This window comes from Rhipicephalus microplus, chromosome 9 (assembly GCF_043290135.1).
Source record: "Rhipicephalus microplus isolate Deutch F79 chromosome 9, USDA_Rmic, whole genome shotgun sequence".
Taxonomy (NCBI): domain Eukaryota; kingdom Metazoa; phylum Arthropoda; class Arachnida; order Ixodida; family Ixodidae; genus Rhipicephalus; species Rhipicephalus microplus.
Window position 1 is genome coordinate 94,245,688 of NC_134708.1, and position 19,834 is coordinate 94,265,521.

The window sequence follows — 19,834 nt, forward strand, 5'->3', positions numbered from 1 at the left end:
ACACGACGCTCAATTCCAAAAAAACAAGGACTTACCTTCTTTGGCTAATGTACAACGATTTTTCGAAAATAATTGACAACTCATATATTTCCTTAAGCTCAGTGACCTCGCATTTGACAAATCCTCTGTTAGTTGTTTTGTACGACCATATTCGATCAGACGTGTTGACGAACTGAAATGACCACAATGTCAGCCTTTAAACATAAGCAGTGAAAGTGTTAAATCGTATTAGCTTGCATTCAAGGCTGCCTTTGCTTCAGGCATCAGGTGCAAAACTTTTTTTACCTTTTGTTCTCCAAGAGTGTGCTTCCTGCATTTTCACTCAAACTTTTACTATGTCTTAGAGCATGCTGGCATTTACGGCTTGATACCATACAAAGTGGCGCCGTAAATCAAGGTTCAGTGCCGTCTGCTCTTAGGGTGAACTCGGCTCACTGTCACTGCATTCCACGGAGTGTCAGTGCACGCGTAATGATGCCGCATTAAAGTGTTAGGATGAGCGCATGTTTGATGAATGGATTATTCCACGTGATAACGTAATAACCCCATTGCCTTTGTGGCATGATTTTAAAATTACGTCACATATCGGTGAATATTTGGCAGCAAAACAGGATAGTATAGAAGTCATCTTGTTCGTAAACGTCATTCATTAGATCACGTAGTAAACAGTTTAGTCTCACTGTGCATCGCTAGGTCTAACCACTGTCAGCGTGCGCGGGGGTCTCACTTAAAGCGTTAATATTAAGCATTTACGCCACAATCAAGAAGAGCGATACCTGTTGCGAAACGCGGCATATATGTAAAGAACACCGGAAAATATCACCTGATTGGTGGGCGACACTGCACTGTTGCTTTGTTCTGTGTTCACTCTTAAGCCTTCCTTAGATAATGCCTCTAAAGCACAAAAAATAAAACTTTGTGTACAGTATTCATGTAACATCTTGTAATTTTTGTTTCTGCTTTCTTGTCCACCTTCGCACTTTATCACACCAATGATTGATTTGTAGGTTTTAACGTCCCACATCAACCATATGATTATGAGAGACACCATAGTGGAGGGTTACGAAAATTCCAACCACTTGGGGTTCTTAAGGCGCACACAAATCTGAGCACACCGACCAACAGCATTTTCGCCTCCATGTAAAATGCCGCCGCAGCCTGAATTCAATCCAGTGACCTGCGGGTCAGCAGCCGAATACTTCAGTCGCTAGACCACCGCGGCAGGACCACTTTGTCACGTTAACAAAAAGTAAGGAATACCTCGGTGGTGCAGCCACCCCTACAGCATGAAGCCCAGCATGAAGCCGGTACGTTTTTGTTTTTTGCACTGGTGCACGCTGGAAACAATCGTACACACTGGTATTTACTGGTACTTAACTGGGCACACTGGGAAGAAGCTGGGTCAAACTGGTAGAAGCACTGGCTTAACTGCTATGATGCTGGCGCACGCTGGCAAGTGCTTGAAGCGCTGGAAGTGCTGCAACTATCGCTGGAGTGCGCTCGTGCGTACTGGAGCACGCACTGTTTCTACCAGCGCCACGTTCACGTTTATGGAGCCTGTGCCGTGGTATGTCCTGGTGTTGTTGAATATAAAACGCTTGATTCGAAGGCACGGATAGATGCTACCCTAACAAATCTTGAGCTTGCCTCGCTGTTTCGCATATCACACATCATGGCCATGACCTGTCATATGCGGCATTACTGTCATCTTTAGTGTTTTTATTTGTAAGGAGAAAAAAAATGCGTTAATAACTTACAGCAGCTAGCGCTGAAGATTTTGTTTACTAGCACGCTTTATCTTTACAATTAACGCAGTTTCAATACCAGCGTTATTCTTGTGGTGCACGTGCGTTGCATCAATAATTACACGTTTTTTGCATGATCACACGTTTTGCTTATACCCATTTCGCATTAGTGATTTATTTTTAACCATTCCTTGTTGCAGTATTTAAAAACGAAGAGCTACTTTCCACTCCAACCAGAAATAGCAAATTGTTTGCACTGCAAAGTTGATGAGACGTAAAGGAGCTCTCTCGGCTTTTTACAAGCTGTCCCTAGTGGAGACGAGAAAAGCAACTGTCGTTAGATATTGCCACACCGGAAATAATGACTGCTAATGCTTGTTCTTGTACTTACTTTAGGTAACAGTTAAAAATACTCCGAAGCAGAAATGTTGAAATTTCAAGCATCGCAATTGAGCCAGCTGCTTCGAGAGCAGCTTCACCCAGTTCCCGTCAGCGAGCCTTAGGCCTATCGTGGTGGCCACATTGGTGTACATGTTACCGGCGATTCTTGCTATGTGTACTGATAATTGTAAACAATAAAAACGAGTGTAACATGTAGTTGCAACATCCGTGAACCTTAATCGATTGTTTTTTTTTTCGTGTGCAGTGCCCGCACAAGGAGCGACGACGATCGATGAGTCAGCTTGCAGCAGCGCAGGCTCCCACGGAAAGCTGCCGGGCGCACTAGCCGGTACTTCTCTAACTTGTACGTAAGAACATGCAACTTTTGGTCGGTAATTTAGTACGCCTTGACGAACTAACATAGGGGCATACTGTCAGCGAATCGCATTAGTATTGTCTTGGGTGGTGCTTCAGTTGTATAGGTAAAGTCGTTTAGCGCTGTGTACCAAGCGCCACTCATAACATGCTGCTCCAGCGTCCCAGTACCTAGTGCTATACTGGGCCCATAACAAGGCATGACAGTGGACGCAGGTTTCGCAGTAGGAACATGCTTCTCTTCATCTTGAAGTACTTCGCTGCTCTTTCACGAAACCTTCTGAACTTTTCTTGGCTTTTCATTTGTACACTCTAATTCTGGTTTCACATAGGTTGCAGCTAGTAAGCGGAACAATTTTGCAAAAAAGTTCCATTTAGCTAAGTGGAGATGCGTCCAAGACAACGCTTCGAGTATGAAGAACAGTGTTCCGCTCATTGGTCACTGGGTTATGTACGTTTCAGCGTTCTACTTATTTGGTACCTAGGGAATCGGTGCACCCTAGAAAATGTATGCACAGCATGATTAGCATCACCCGTATTTCTGGCATGAATAAACAGATATGATACTTAAATCAGGCAAGTAAGCATTCAATTTTCTCATATATTTGGTGCATACCTGAACAGACGAATCGAGGGTCATGTGTCAGCATAATATAACTTTGAAAAAAATGTTTTATAGAATTGCTGCGCAGGTATGTCATTGTGGAACACGCCGGCATTTATGCTGCATCAAAACATGCCTGCCCTTGCTTTTAACATATTGTACTGTATTTAACATATTGTAACATATTGTACTGTAACATATTGTACTGTATTGTAACATATTGTACTTTAACATATTTAACATATCGAACAATAACAACTGAGTTGTTAGTTCAGATATACCACAAAATATATGAGAAATTTATTGTTGAGTTCTACTTGAATGTCATGTCGGCTTAGTTATGCCAGATATCGGTTACGGTAAGCATAGTAGGTATACAAGCATGCGTCGAGATAACCAAAAAGTTACCCATTCATTTATTCATTGAAATTTAAATAGTAATTTAGCCTATTTAGGTGAATCTTGAAACATCCGTTCTGTCTGACTGGGCCAAACAGCACCAATCAATACCTGCGAAATTGCGAAAAGGGCCATAGTAAAGCTACAGCAGTTGCATTTGCCTGTTCGTGCTTGTAATTTGATTTAGGGGCATACCATCATTTTCCTATAGATTATATAAAACCTCAAAAATCTACAATGAAAGGGTGAAGATACAACTGCTACCTCTGTTCTTATTGCTTTGTGTGTGCATGATCTAAATGCAAAATTCTACTCACGGAAAAACAATAATGCTCAAAAAGCCACCTTCCATTTCGGCGGGCGGCGGGCGGTAAAAGAAGAAAAATATTTTCAATAATTTCTTTCTCAGAACTCTTTCTCGCACATGGCTACGTGAAAAAAGGAGTATACTATATATATATAATACAAGGCCATCCCAAATAACCTACAAAGAACAAGCCATAGTGCTTAGAAATAGAATAAAACTTGTGACCAACAATATCAATACATTTGAAATAAACTGAAGATCCAGAATAAGTAACTAATACAACCGGTATTCACACGCATTATTATATTTGATCTGTTATTAATCTGGTACACGTGCGAAGTGTCAATTGTTAACTCAGAAAAACATGTGCAAGAAAAAGAAATTGTCGCTTGACGTAAGCTGTTCATCAAGATGATACCAATAGTACAGTGGCAATATTAGTGATGCCACCTGGATTCTATCCTTTGAAATATTTAGCAAAACTACGGAATTAGTATCGTGAGACGTCACTGCTTACGTAGCTAACTGATCAGTAGAGCTCACTGTAGTAGTAGTTGGTTATGTTGCCGGAGCTTAAGTCGAGAACTCTGTTGCTATGGGGTTCACTTAGCCGTTTAAGGAGCCTTCGCCACAGTCTTTTCACACCAGAAGACTTGTTTGCATGGGTGACATAAAGATCTGGCAAATCTGGACAGCATTCTATACCATGGACAATGAAAAAAAAAACGTTTCAAATATTAGGTGTTCAAACAGCAAAGCGAGAGTGACCTTAACCTCATATAATGTAATTTGATTCTAAAATGCGCATACTCATTCAAGCTTCTAAGAGAGTGTTTAAAACAATTGAATTACATTTGTGGAAGTCTGGTGTCTTTGCAGCTACAATTAGCTGGGACGTAACAGAACCCATATGATAGGTTTGAATACACATGCAAATTAAAGCATTCCATACCCCCACAAACACACACACACACACACACACTCAAATCGATGTAACGCTATACAATATTTTCGAAATAGAAAGCTAAATGGAAACCACGCTATTGCCCTTGTCTAAGAAAAGTCAATTTGGGACTTTTTGGACGTGCGTGGAAAAACGGATAGTTAAGAGCCTTTTTCTATTGTAAGATCACGCTGTGGGCCATTATCGAGGTATCCAATAACAAGCGGGTCGCCAACCTCGAAGCCAGTCTGGAAAGGAAATTGGAGAATTCTAGTTGGTACCATCACTGCTTGTTCGTTATTACGTTAACAGTATGTAAGCAGCACATGTTCGTGTAAGAATTCTCAGTACTTGACATAGAATTTTTAATGTGATCAAAAGAGGCGCAATAGAAAAGGTATTTATAAGATAAATTAGTGCCAATGTTTTCTGAAGAATATACGTTACACGACATGGCGCTGCGCACAACAAAGATACCCCACAACGCACCAAACACCCCTTAGAACACCATCCTGTTGTCACAGACGTTAAAATACAGAAACGTAAGGCGACTTCGCGTGGCGCAAACAGTAAACTAGTTCGTCGTAAACTGAAAAGGCTGTCGAGGTGAGCCAGTCGTCCAAACAACGCGTTTGAAAGGTCATCGTGAATTGTCCTAACACACTCACGCGGGCCATGCGAGCAAGCGAGCGTTAATATTCGAGAGTTTTAGTACTGCGGAATGGGGCTACGTACGCATCACGCAAGCGCCTTGCGTTACGTGGCGTCGTTTGCCACTAATTGGCTTTCAGAAAGCCGTAGTACCCGCGTACAGTAACGAGCGTGAAGCGTGTTGCGTCATCTGGTAGATCAAAATAAAAGCATGTGTTGTTGACAGCCAATGTGAGCCAATCCAAGTGATATAGCAACATTATGGCCATATTTTAAGCCACAGGGCAGGTCGGTGCTTACCTTCGACGCCACCATTTTGCAAAACAAAGTCTCGCGCTGTAGCGAACTTGTTCGAGAGCGGCGCGATCAGCTCATACGTACGCACGCACGCATCTCATGCGTGCGTACGTGACGGCTGCGTACGTAACGTGATACGTGCGCGTTGCGGTCTGCGCATGCGCGCTACGCAGAACGTGGCGTCCTTTCGTACGCAACGCTGCCACGTACGCAGCGTACGCAGTACTAAAACTCTCTATTCCCATAAAGTTAGTGTTTTACACAACAAACCTCAGTGAACCAAGCATATAGGTAAATACATATAACTGGTACTGTGCCATTTTGTTGCGAGAATTTCATCACGTCTACGATTTGTTGGCAGAATTCACATACCATACATACTAACTGTGCTGCTGACAGACGCTTAGGTATTCATCTTGCTAGTTCATGCTCGCCAAATCTCTCTTCATTAAGTTGTGGTCGCATAAATATTCAAGCTACACAACAAAATCAGAACTCAGAGCAAACGATAAAAATGGCGCAAGGACTACCTCCGCCGTACACTTTATCAGCAGTATAAATTCTCGTCACCCACCTCTGGGAAGCGGCCGCAAAATCAATAGTCCAAGGCTTCAAAATCAAACGTGTTAACGATGGTCCCAGAGCCTCCAGGACCACCTGGAAACACAAACAAAGCTTCGGAAAAGCACGCACGTTCACGAGCGATGAAAATGGCGCACTTGTAAGTCTCTTGTGAGCCTCTTGTAAGCCTACGCAGCACTTGTCAACTCCGTAACCACCGCAACGCTCGACAGTGAAGTAAGTGTTGGTGCCGGTGCATGGACGTGCTTTCTTCTGCTGGCATGAAGATCCACTGCCGAGAGACGTGGAGTGTCTGCAGTCGTTATTTCACGAGCGCTGGCCCCGCGTTGAGCATGCTTTTTTCCGTCGCACATTTCGAAATCAAAGAAGAGATTCATGGGACGCACCATCTCCCTGACGCACTTAAGCTGTATAAACTGGTTCCATGCTATCTGGAACATGCAATGCAGATACGGCGTTCCTTTGCCGCCGTAAGTGGAACAATCATAAAAGCACGCCACTTTATAACTGGAACAAATCGCTGTGCCCGATAGCATAAATCGGGATCCACTTAAGTAAATAAAAACAAAAGGAAAAAATTTGGCAGCATATCCACGGAGTGAATGATGGAGAGTGGGGTGAAGCATTCGTCCGTCCATTCGTTCTTGCTTCCGTCCGTCCATGCGTCCATCTGTGTGACCGTCCATGCGTCCATCCGCCCGTCCGTGCGTGCGTCTGTTCGTGCGTCTGCTCTGGGTTCTTCCATGCATCCACCCCTGCGTCCGTTCATGCGTCCATCCATGCATCTGTCTGTTTGTCCGTTCATCCATCTATTGAACGCTCCAAGATCTTTTCATCATATATTCCCCATATAGAAGCACCGCCATCCAGCGGAGATTTTAAGGACTAAACGAGAGGCGGCACATGCATACTTTCTTACGGCTTGCGCTTCGGGTCTATTTCCCACCTTTAACCACCTCGAGTTCATGGTATATGTGTTTACAAAAAGTTTATTCTACTTTCGGCATCTTTATCCATACGAGCACACACCAAAGGCAACGAGCATCGTCAACTGCAAACCTGTATCGCGATATGGTTTTGATTATAAAACCATTGCTTTAGAAAACACCTGGCGTCTTTCGTTAAGCAGCTGGCGTCTTTTCGTTTTGCTTTAGAAACATCTGGCGTCTTTTCGTTTTGCTTTTAGAAAACATCTGGCGTCTTTCGTTGGTTTTTTTCATCAATCAACGGCGTTTTGAACCTTAATCACGGAGGTAAACAATGGCTGCTACTGGGAATGGGAGACAGCAGAAGTCGGCTTTTAGCTAACACTTACACTTCTACTTCTACTAACGTTTCCTACTGGAACATGCCAATGGCTGCTAATGGGGAATGAGAGACAGAAGAATTTGGCTTTTAGTTAACGCAAACGCTGTGATTTTTTTATTGTTCAACAACGCACAGGAGAAATCTCCCACCGGCACCCCCTTGTAGGTCAAAGCGTAAGACATGTTACGTAATACGAGGGACGAACTGGTGCCGCTTTAAGGAGCTTCAGCCCTAAAACAGCTGCTGTTCCATGTAATGCTCGTCAAACCACTCTGATCCACATAACAGCTCCGTCGGTTCCGGTTACCAACTGCTTTATCAGGAACCTATGTTGAACAAGAGTGATACCTAGACGAAACATACAAAAATCACTGCGAAAGGATGTCGTATTACAAGTGGTTAACCAGCGAAAGCTGAATCGTGTGCCCCAGTTTTTAGGAGAGGGTTCAACCTGACGTGGCACTGAGGCCTTGCACAATTATTGGCTACATGTTCGTGCTTCTTAATGGGCTTAGACACACATTTAGCTTCGGTTTGCCACAGTGTTCATTTCACCTGCGGCACATTGTGCCTTGCATCACCTTGGTCAGGGAGGAGTGTAATGAACAGCTAAATGTGTTTCGCAGTGCGTTAATCCCAACTGTTGTCCTCGAACAACGGGCATTCACAGGTGTACTAGCATAAGTTAATGCGCCACTGGAGACACTCTTGCTGAAAGTGGGCGTTTAACCCAACGAACGCACTCCTGGAATTAACCACGTTGACGCCACAAGGCGCCTTGTCAAGCGGCGTCATTTCAAGCGTTTAACATCGCGAGCTAACCTGCTGCGTGGTTTGCAGGGTCTGCCCGCCACCGGGGCTTACGTTCCCGTTCGTGATTTAGCACGGTTTGGAAGGCTCGGTGAACATCAGTACGCAGTTGCTGCCAACTCTCGGCTGATATGTGTGCCCTGGATGCATCGTCAGCCCTGCGAAGTCAAGCTATTTCACTTTTCTACTGTCAGTGTTCTTCTATAGTTGCCCGCGGCCTACCCATGTACAAGGTTTCAGGAGCACACGTGCTGAGAATGACATAACTGATACGCTGAGAATGACGTAACTGATTGCACAGCTATTGGAGGCAGCTCGTGACACCTACGGCGAACGCTTTTTGGGTTGTCGTAGTCATCTACAGCTTTCGCTGTAAATGAAAGCCTGGGTGAGCGTAGCGTCCTAAAATCAGAATTTCTAGCATAAGACCCAACCTGCTAAGGAAGCAGCTCTATACGGCCTCTGTTAGCAGAACAGCGTTGTGAGAAAACTTGTTAGTTTACCGGCTTGAGCTAAAACGTCCACATTGAGCACCTTTGGACGCCTTTTGGTAGAATCTTGAGTAATCAGCTGCAAGTCTGAACAACCTAGTGTGTTTTGCGGACCCTAACATTGCCGCTACGTTGTGAGCGAGGTGTTTAAAGTTTATGAACCTCCGCAAGTTATGTATAGCTGCAATACGTATTGCTAAGGAGGCTTCCACAACTGGAATAAAGAACATTGTGTTAGATACTAATATTTAACTGACAAGCATTGCTTCACGTACTGGAAGCACTTTTGGCGTCTTTCTGCGTATTTATATATTTATCTCTCTGTCTAGCCTCCTACGTAATGGTGCTCTCATGATCACCCCACTTACCTTGGAATACATCAAAATTAGTACAGGAGGGTAAGTTGGTTTCACGAATAGGACACGCTGGTCATGACATCAATAACGTCACAGTATCATCGCGTACGTCGTGAAACACTTTTCGAAAAACAGTGGCATATGCCAGAAGGCGGGTATGAGCCACTGGTGTGCGCATATGTGCCACACATGAAAAGCATTTTACATTTTTCTAGGAATAGCGAGAACAGACACGAATAATTTCAGCGCTTCAGCGATAAGAAAAAGCTGGTTTTGGCCGCGTTGGCCGGAAGAACACAATGAATAAGTGTCAGTGTTGCAGCGGGAATCAAGCCGTTGCATTCTGCGTGGCAATCGAGTTGTCAACCACGAATACACGCCAAGTTTCGGAAATACTTTGCAAATGGACCCTTATGTTTGTGATACGTCACTTTTTGTTTCAGTTTTGGCTATCAAATTTTGTCAACATTACATAATATACTCCTATGCTACAGGCGCCATGTTCGGTTCACGTTCATTGCAGATAGGCGCCATCAGCTGAGGTTCATTCGTAAAGCAGTGTTGAGGGCAACCAATCTCATGAGCTACATCGTAAACACCAGCGCTTCGCACCAGCTTACCGCTTTCGTGTTCGTAATATATCAATCTTGCTGTTGGCATTGTTACTGAACTGGAAACAACTGCTAATATAATACATATGTCTCTGTTTAACGCATGCGTGTGCGTGAGTTTGTGCATGTATTGAGCGCAACTTCATTACGTCTCACTCAAGAAAAAATTAAATACGTTCTCCTTGCATCCGCATGCTTGGCATAACATCGATTCGTAAGGTATGTAGGATCTGCCGAATTTTTTGTTACGTAGCATTTGTTGGCGAAGCAAAGACGTATCTATCTATCTATCTATCCATCTATTTATCTATCTATCTATCTATTTATCTATCTATCTATGTATCCATCTATCTGATTATCTATCTATCTATCTATCTATTTATCTATCTATCTATCTGCTTGCTCCACCATGGTGTTAAGGTGATATCAACATTTAGTTCCTGTAGGTTTTGAAATTGCACAAAGAATTTTTTATAATGTTATCATTACGGAAATGTCCTGTCATCATTGCGAACGTTTCTTTACCTTGCTGTACACAATCATTCGAGTGATGTAACGCACGCGCATAGCTAACGTAACTGACTGGTTTTAGTAATGTTCTTGACGCGAAAATCATCGTTGTCTTGGCATGAATGCCAAAAAATAACAATATCTCTTGATAAAAAATTCATGTGTAGATGCGAAGCAGCAGGCGCCAAAGCTTGCAGTGGCAGCGGCGTAGACAATGCTGCTCATCGCGGTTTCCGCAGGACAGATACCTGGATAGGCGGAAAGTATGCAGTGATTAACCGGTGTTTACTACTGGAACATGCCAATCGCTGCTGATGAGCAATGAGATGCAGAAGACTCCTACTGAACACTTGAAACCCGCAGTGCTTTTCTAGTTAGGCCACCACTAAAATTTTTATTGTTAAACAACGCACAAGAAAAGTCTCCCACTGGCCCAGCCTGGGAGATCAAGACCCAGCGTCTATATATATGGAGTGGCCAGAGAACGATTGTGCAGTGCGAGCAGCCGGTTTTATTTATATAAAAAACTCTTTGGCAGGGGGGGGGGGGACCACCAGGAGGCGCCAAGCTGTGAAGACATGCTCACACCGCACTTCGCTTTCTCGTAGCTTTTCTAAGAGAAACTTCGCGCAAACTAATCTAACAATCTTACAGTCTGCTTCGTGAAGTTCTTTTGACTCCGAGGGTACCCAAAGCTTCGGCCAGGATCAACTTTACGAGAAGAAACTATCGCAGGCAGATTGGATTACCTTGTGGTGACACTCACCTTAATGACCACGGCCGGCGTCGCGCGTCCCAGAAGGCACTCCGACGTGCGGAACACGACGATGTTTTGTGTTTGTGGGAGCACGGACTAGCAGACAGTGAACTTTGAACACTTGCTTTGCTGCCACGGGACAAGGATTGAAGGTGAGCGATGTTTTTCTTCCTTTCTTGACCTGTTTTGTGACACGACAAAATGCCTGCGGAAAAGCTGTGCCAGCCTAAGCACTCCGACTAACTTGGCAGGAGTGGCGGTCACTTTTCCTTTATTCTGCCAAGCATTCCTGGCCGGCGCTGACCGCCTTTTCTCGCCATATAGAAGTTGACGAAGCTTATCCCGGTCCTTCTTGGGCACCGGAATCACTCCCCGCTGACACGAACGCGAGTGGCGTCTCGTCTCGGCAGGCAAAGGATGATGAACCAGCGTCTCTTGACGCGACTTTCGGAAACGAGACTGGCGACGCGACTTGTTCGGAACGCCATGGATGGACTGAGGATGCCTGGCATACAGTTTTATCGCGCAAGCAAAAGGAAAAGCAATTAAAAAAATTGCCCGCAGCTTCCCTCGAGGCAACACTGAGGAGGATGCGGACCATATAATTGGTTAACGGGGTGTTAAAGTGCGACTTACTTGGGTCGATGGCTAAATTGGTTAACGTGGTTGTGAAATGGGGTGTTAAATTGCGACTTACTTGGGTCGATGGCTAAATTGGTTAACGTGGTTGTAGGAGGGGGTGTTAAATGAGTGAACACGTACACACGTATGCGAAAGGGCGGCGCTGGTCGAAGGGACGTCTATCATTGTGTTTGTGGATTCGTTGGAATTCATTTCGCCGCGACCTTGGACGTCGACGCGCCGTACAAACCAACCGACGAGCGGCAACTGAGCGAGCGAGCGCCGACCTTGAGTATATATACAGCACGACGGCGCATGCACTGTCAGCTGTTGAATGTTCTCGAAGCGCGACGGCACATGCGCGTCCACTGGAGAGTCAGGAGAATTGTAGATGTCGAACGCATTGTGTAGAGGAGGAAGGGTGCACAGATGGTGGAGGAGTGAAGCGCGCGCGGTGTGTAGAGGAGGAAGGGATGCACAGATGGTGGAAGAGTGGGCGACGGCGTGACGGCGCATGCGCGCGCGTCAGCTGTCGAATGTTCGAGAAGCGGTGCGGACGGCGCGGACGGCGCGGACGGCGCACTACAAGGCGCGAGTATAAGATGCTCCGCATCTAAAAACAGCAATCCCAGATGGAGAAGGCAGTGAACATGAACGAGAAATGGAAAAGCGATCCGCCCACCAAAAAACAAAAACATGAAGCCACACAGGGATTCCGATGGAGAAAGCGACGCGGCCCACCTGATCTACCAAAAGAGAACATCAAGATTATTCTGAGGCCGCATAAAGGTCTCTGGGTTAAAAACAAATTAGGACTGGAACTCTCCAGAGCTGTGATAGATGCCTGACAACGAAGTTTCTATGGCAATGACTTCTGTTGCGGGTTCACCCAGGGTCGAACATTGTAATACTATCTACGCCAAGCATGAAGGTAGCGAGTAGGCTGCGAGGTATCTGTAAAATAAAGATCAGGGGACAAATTCACGCTTTCAATGCATACGTGGCCGACCCCGAAGGCGTCTTGCGGGAAATGGTACATGAAATACCGGCCGGGACTTCGCAAAATGAACTAATGGAGAACCTACGTGTTCGGACTCAAGGGGTGAATATTGGGAGAGCAAGAATGTTGGGCTCGTCTAAAACGGCGATTATCACATTCACTGGCAATGTGCTACCGAGAAGCGTATACATTATGAGTGTCGAGATAGTATGCTACCCATACAAGCCAACAGTACAGGTGTGCAAGACATGCCTCCTAACCGGACACCGTACACACGTCTGTCCAACTCCATATGTCAATGTATGCCTTAAGTGTGGGGCAAGAGAACCAATGCAAGAATACGACTGCATCCCCAACTGTGTCATCTGTGACAGTGAACACCCCACAGGAGTTAGTCTGTGCAAAAAAACTTAAGAACGTCGCTCCTCCCAAGAAATTGAGGACAGATCAGCTAAATGTCTTGGTTGGCAAAGCTGAATGTACCGGCGATGCCAAGTATTCCAAAGAATTCCCTTCACTAAGGTTGGGCATGCCTTGATGGTTTAGCTTGGACAGCCAGGAACAGCGACAGTCAAGGTCAAGTTCACGATCCCGATCGAGATCCCAGTCAAGGTCGCGATCGAGAGCTTGTTCAAGGAGTGACAGACAAAATCACACTGACACGGCACCTCCAGCCCCTGGGAGATTCAGCTTAAGGAACCGACGAAAGCATCGAAGACCTCTGGCCGAGATGGGTTCCTGCCAGGAATCATAAGATGCCCTAGCCACCGGCCGGAAAACATAAATCAGGTGAGCTTCGCGGGGGCAGTGTCTTCCAATGCTCCTATAACAGAGAATCCACAATATAAAAAAATGTTTGAAGAAAACAAGAGATTGACTGCAGAGGTCATACAGCTAAACAAACAAATGGCCGAAGAGCGAAATACCTTACAGGCAGCAATATCTTCATTAGAGAGATGGCTAGAGGCTAAACTACGACCACAAAACCCGACAGGAATAGCTGGAGGATGTAGTCAGAAAACTACATATCAACAGTCGATAAAACCCACCCCTTTGGGGAGCAGCGCGGCGTCGGCTGAAGTTGAGAAAGGGATGGTGTACGCAGCTACAACCACCCCTACCTCAAGCACGACAGTAAATACCCATAACCAAATAACGCAGCAAATACAGGCGCAGTGACACAAAAACAAGGAAAGTATAGCTAACGTTAATAAGCTGCTAGTCAACTTCATGATTGAGATGAAATCTTCCGTCGGCGAGGAATTGAAAACTCAAAGGCAGTACGTGAATAACGCTGTGAGCAGCTTGCAAAGGGCAATAAACAAGCGCGCTCGCTAGACCTCCACTACAAATAGCAAATAATCTAAGGGGAATCGCGACAACGTGGAAGCACCCATACATCATGGCCAGAAATAACCAGAAAAGTGTGGAACAATTAAGAGATCTGGCAGTGGAATTGCCGCATTTTTCACAAACGCGCCACAGCACTCCAGAGTTATATCAATGTGGCCCCAATTAAACCCGACGTTATATGCTTGCAACAAAATTATTGCCAGAATAGTGAGGCTTCAGGGTTATTATGTTTTTCACAACCCAAATTATCCCCGCGTAGCCAGGCTGGTGAGCAACATTGTTGCGGCAACAGGAGAATACATAGGAACGCTACAGATCAATCGCCAAATTAACAGTTTATTCCTCCAAAAGAGAGGCAAAGCAAAGACTATAAAAGTGAACCTATACAGTCCTTCAAAAGACAAAGGCGAAGACTTAAATGAGGTTCTTGCTGAGACGCTTAAATCACAGGCAACAAGGACCGCCCATTTGTTTTGAGTGATTTTAACACACCCAGCACCACATGAAGTTACCCAAAAGACTCTCCGAAGGGAAGGCGTCTCGAACGTGCTGCGTCTAGGGTGGGCCTGACTTTAATACCTCTCTCGATCACGCCCACGAGAGTGGGCAACAGCGTATGTAGAAACACATTCCCGGACCTCACTTTCACCTTCAACCTCAAAGACGCATTCTGGACAAACCTGGAGGAAAGTCTAGGAAGCGACCATCACATTATACGCCTCTACATATCGACTCCAAAAGTGCCCAGATTGATAGGTGGAGTGGCGATCACAGATTGGACTGAGTTCAGGAAACGAGATCCTTCACCCGACTCTGTACCGGACTCAGTAGGGGCATGGTCGGAGTACATAAAGTCGGTACACGCAATCACTACGAAGAAAATAGCCAGAACCGTAGAGACTCCAGCAGTAGACAGCCGTCTGCTACACCTATGGGAGAGCAGGCGCTGCCTACTAAAGCGATGGAAACGTCAACACCTGAATAGGACTTTACTTCGCTGGATCGCTGCTGTTGCAGGAAGCAAACGACTATGCAACCATATTGGCTACCGAGGTATGGGTCAAGTTTTGCAGTTCAGTTCAGAACACACTGAGCACCGCGAAAACTTGGTCCATCCTAAGAAATATTCTTGATCCAGTCAAGTCAAAATCCACAACAAGCAGAACACTGCAGAAAATCACAGAAACATTTCCGGGCATGGACGACGACCTCGTGAAAGCCTTCAAAGAGATATGTATTCGCGATAATTCACCAAGCAATTCAGCTAATCACATGAGTTACAGCAGAGCTAGAAATGAGAAACTAGACGAGCCGATAACAAAGGAGGCGGTCTTTGCAGCAGCCCAGGCCGCCAAGAAGAACACGACCCCCGGTGAAGACCAAATTACGAATGCGATGATAAGAAACCTTAGTGACAATGCCATCGAAGGCCTGACAAAACAGTTCAATGAACACTATTGGCTCAAAGGGAAGGTCCCTGAAGAATGGAAAGACGCCAAAATTATAACCACTCCGAAACACGAAAAAAGCCCTCCCTGCAGGCGCTCAGACCTATAACAGTTACGTCATGTATGTAGAAGCTTTTTGAACGGGTCATTCGCACCAGAATTCAGGATTTTGCAGATGACAGGGGGCTGTTTCCGGCCACCATGCTGGGCTTCCGCAGTGGTCTCTCAACACAGGACACTTTCCTCCTGATACAAAAAGAGGTCTGGGTTCAAAGAAATGGTAGGGCAAATCACACTATCGGTCTTCTTGAATCGGCAACTAAACAAGTGGCTAGGGTTATTCAGAAAATCACCTTCCACAAAAAGGATATAAAAGAAAGTGATACTGTCCGTTTAGTGCAGGGGTTCGTAATGAGCAAATTGACATACAGCTTGCCTTTACACACGCTGAACAAGAGAGAGGAAGAGCAAGTGGATTCTATCATCAGAGGGGCTTACAAGGCAGCATTAGGCTTACCGATAAGCACGCCAACACACGGACCTCTAGAGATCGGCCTGCATAATACGTACGCTTAACTGAAAGCAGCAACATTGATCTCTCAGCGCAACCACCTCAGCCAGACGAAGTCGCGAAGAGAGATACTGATGAGAGTGGGTATACCACCGCAACCCCAGAACTTGGACGAAGAGCTCGTAGACATACCAGACCCAGTCCGACGGCATATTTCGATCGCCCCTATCCCCAGGAAAATGACCAAGGAGCGGCATTACGAAAGGCGAGAGAAGCGTGTAAAATGGATCAGAAAATTAGTCAGAGGCACTGAGAACGTGCTTTACGTTCACGCTTCCAGGTATAAATGGAAGCGCTGCGTTGTCACAATGGTAAGTAGTGACACGAGAAGCATGGCGTCCAGCGCATCACTGTACCCTACATCGATCACCAAGGCCGAGTGTTTCGCCATCGCACTGGCGATTAAAAGTCGAGAGCGCAACGATGGCCAGACTTACATCACCATACTCTCATATTCACAATAGGCGTGCCGGCAATTCACAAAAGGTCGCCTCTCATTGAACATTTGCAAATTTTTAGGCGGCGCATTGAGCAACACTAATGGCTGGTCTGGTGCCCGGGACATGTAGGCCTAGAGGATAATGAGAGGGCGGACGCTATAGCTCGAGCGCTCACAAACCGAGTGGAGCAGCAGCCTTTCTCGCTGTTACCACCATCCAGCAACAACGGGCTTTCGCGAGGAGGAGGAAAATGACCCGGCTTGGATGGCTCCGCGAACGCTTCTTGCTCACCAGCGTTGCACGTGGCAGAAATATGGCGCCTCCCACAAATCTCTTAAATGGGAAGACGCCATAGACCTCCATAAATTCAAACGGGAGTTTATATAAATTTATTACGACAGCACAAAATTCATCCAACTTTGTATGGGTGCGATTGTCCGTGGTGTCGCGACTTGCCACCGATTCTTTACTATAACTCGTGGAGTTGTGCTTAATGTCCAAATGAACTCGATCGCTTACAGCGTATGTATAGAATGGAAAACTCTTTGGAGCAATGGGAGGCATTCCTCGCTAGCTCGGACCCGGAGGTGCAACTAGCACTCCTGGACCACGTTCAGCAGGCAACGCAAGCCAGTGGAGCCTTGGACATGGGGCCCCCATCTTGCTCTTAAACCCCTTCTTTTTTTCAACCCAATGGAGTTATTTTTTTCTCTCTCTCTCTCTAGCAGGCCCTGCCTCAGTCTGCGTTGAGAAGAGAGAGTGTGTTAAAGTAGGGGAGGAGGAAGATGGGAAGGGGAAACGCATGTGCAGGAAAAGTGGTCAAGCTGCACACCGAAGAGAGCTAGGCTTAAGGAGGTTAAATATATATCTAACTTCCTTGGCTCGACCATAAGATGCTTCACATAAGAAACGAATTTGGCAGATTTCGTGAAAATTTATGGTATGGTAAGAAGTCAGAGGGACTATGGTTTATATTTATATAGCCAAACGTTACGACATGCGGCCAAAGACGTAGAAATGTTGTTCGAAGAAACATAATGCTACGGCAACGGCTGCCGGATGTTTATTACCAGCGCGAGGGTGTGTTGTTGGGTAATGGTGACGTCGGTAGACTGCGCCAGCCCGAATCAACTTTTCCTTGGTCGGCTCTTACCCATTGCATTCCAGGTTTCAAGACGGAGCCCGCTGGGCCAGCTCAAATCACTGTGAGTCCATCAGGTGAAACCGCTTGACACAGGCAACATTTACCAAGTCGTTCCGGCATGCACGACCACCAGCTAACTTCAAGCTGTGGCTACGTACGCCAAATCGCTCAAGTAATCAAAAATGACGGATGGGCCCATGTATAGGTGTAACAACGTTTTGAATAAGTTACGCAAGCGTTGTGGAGTCCAAAGTCACACAATGGTTTATTTGCTGTAGACACAGACTGATGCTGGTCGTCAACGTTCCTTTGATCGATGCTGGACGCCACAGTACAAAGCTGATCCTTTTGCCGGGCTTCTTCGGCAATACAGAGCATCTTTGCGACGAAATGCTCACTATGAAAGTTTAACAGTAGTATCGTGTCGCTTTAGCTTAGTGGTGGACAAGCGTACACGAGAGAAAACGGACTGTTGTCATTCGTCTCCTGCTTTCCAGTATTGTGAGCATAATTGATGATGGGAGAACTGTACCAGTCTTTGCGGTCAGAAGATGCAACTGTTACCAGCATATTGGAGTTCAGTTCGTGCGTTCTAAGAACCCAATTGTGTCACGGCGTTAAGGTGTTGGAGTGGTGGAACTGCGAAATGCATAGATCAACCAGTTCTTCTAGATTGTCCAAAGCAAACAGACGACCGTGGTCACTAGTGACAACCTGCAGATAACCATGCAGAAGAACAATAAATCAGAGCAAAAACCTTGCAGCTCACGCAGTACATGAACATGGCATGACCGCCATTTGAGCGTAGTGGTTCACGTTGTGGACACACGCTGCCACCCTTAGATTGTCATTAGATGTTCGTGGAAAGAGGTCCAAAGGGTCGGTTCCTACCTGTACAAACGGTAGATGTGGTGGTGTATATGTCGTGGTATATACCTCATGAAATACCTAGCATAAGTTGTATGCCAAGAAATGTACAGTTTGGTCTAGCCAAAGAATAAAGTGTCTCAACTTGACGACTCTGAAGAAGCCTATTGCATCCGGTGCCTCCACGCATCAAATTGAAGAGTTTTTATGGTGATTGTGGCTATGAGATAGTAACGTGCTCCAGTGCCGTAGCAGGGGACGGCAATTATCTATCGCTAGGTCCTTCACATGCAACGCGATACGCTTCGATGCGAAGCCACGCCTGGCGTACTAGCGCTGCCGGATTGCTACAACGCCACGCCATGATTACCCTAAAAAAAAAGATGGAACGGTACATCCCATTCTGGCTAACGACTGGGGTTAGTTGGCCAAATGTCAAGTATGTCAAGTAGTATGTAATAAGCAACCGCAAGTATGTATATGCACACGGCAAACATGCAGCGCTGCATCGTTCGTTAGAAAATAGATGGCATCACATGTCATAAATCAAATGACTTGAGTACCGTTCATGGCATGGCAAGAAGGGCATCAAAAGTGAGATCTCATAGCAGGCGGTAATGTTGCGTTTGATGGCTAGGACATGCTGGTCAAAAACAGATATAAAACACCATGTAGAAAATTCAATACTATGTGCTCTAGATACCCTTACACTGGTAGGATGCATTGTTGAACTGCTGGCCAGTGTGATTTGACGATACGTATAGAGTGTTCGCTTACTATTAAGACTCAAAGAGTATGGTAGGCGGAAAGGCAGCTACTGTAGGCTACTAGTGATGGGCTGTGCACAGCTTCTTGTCATCCGTCACTCAGTAGCCGCCAAGAGTATCTAGTACTGCGTATTACACTGATTATTTATTAGCTATGTATAGTCAAATGATTGTAGCTAGCGCTTGCCAAAGTAATATGCCATGACAAGTGTCTTGCCCATTGCCTCATATATTATTGTTTACAAAAAAAGCTGGGATCTGCGGAAATCTTGAGACGTTGCTCTATTAGGTACTGGTCACAAGCGCTTTTGTGATGTGTACCTGATGCGTAAAAATGTTTTCTTCTGCACTGCCTATTTACGGTTAAGTGCTTTTACGCGTACTGTGCCACCGGGGAATATATTGTGCCGTTTCGAATAAGTTCTACAACATCATTATACCGCATTTCAAGTCAATTCAGTTGGGAATGTAGCGATTTGTAGCATTAAAGGCATAT

The 19,834-nt window shown here is 45.6% G+C and overlaps 1 protein-coding gene across 1 annotated transcript in view; it reads right to left on the reverse strand.

Annotated features, from left to right (window-relative positions):
- Positions 1 to 19,834, reverse strand: part of LOC142771413 (uncharacterized) — a 49,040-nt gene that overhangs the window by 23,414 nt on the left and 5,792 nt on the right. The window contains exon 2 of the mRNA XM_075872894.1: positions 36 to 172. Within this exon, the coding sequence (XP_075729009.1) occupies positions 36 to 172 (137 nt within the window). The remainder of the gene's footprint in view (positions 1 to 35; positions 173 to 19,834) is intronic.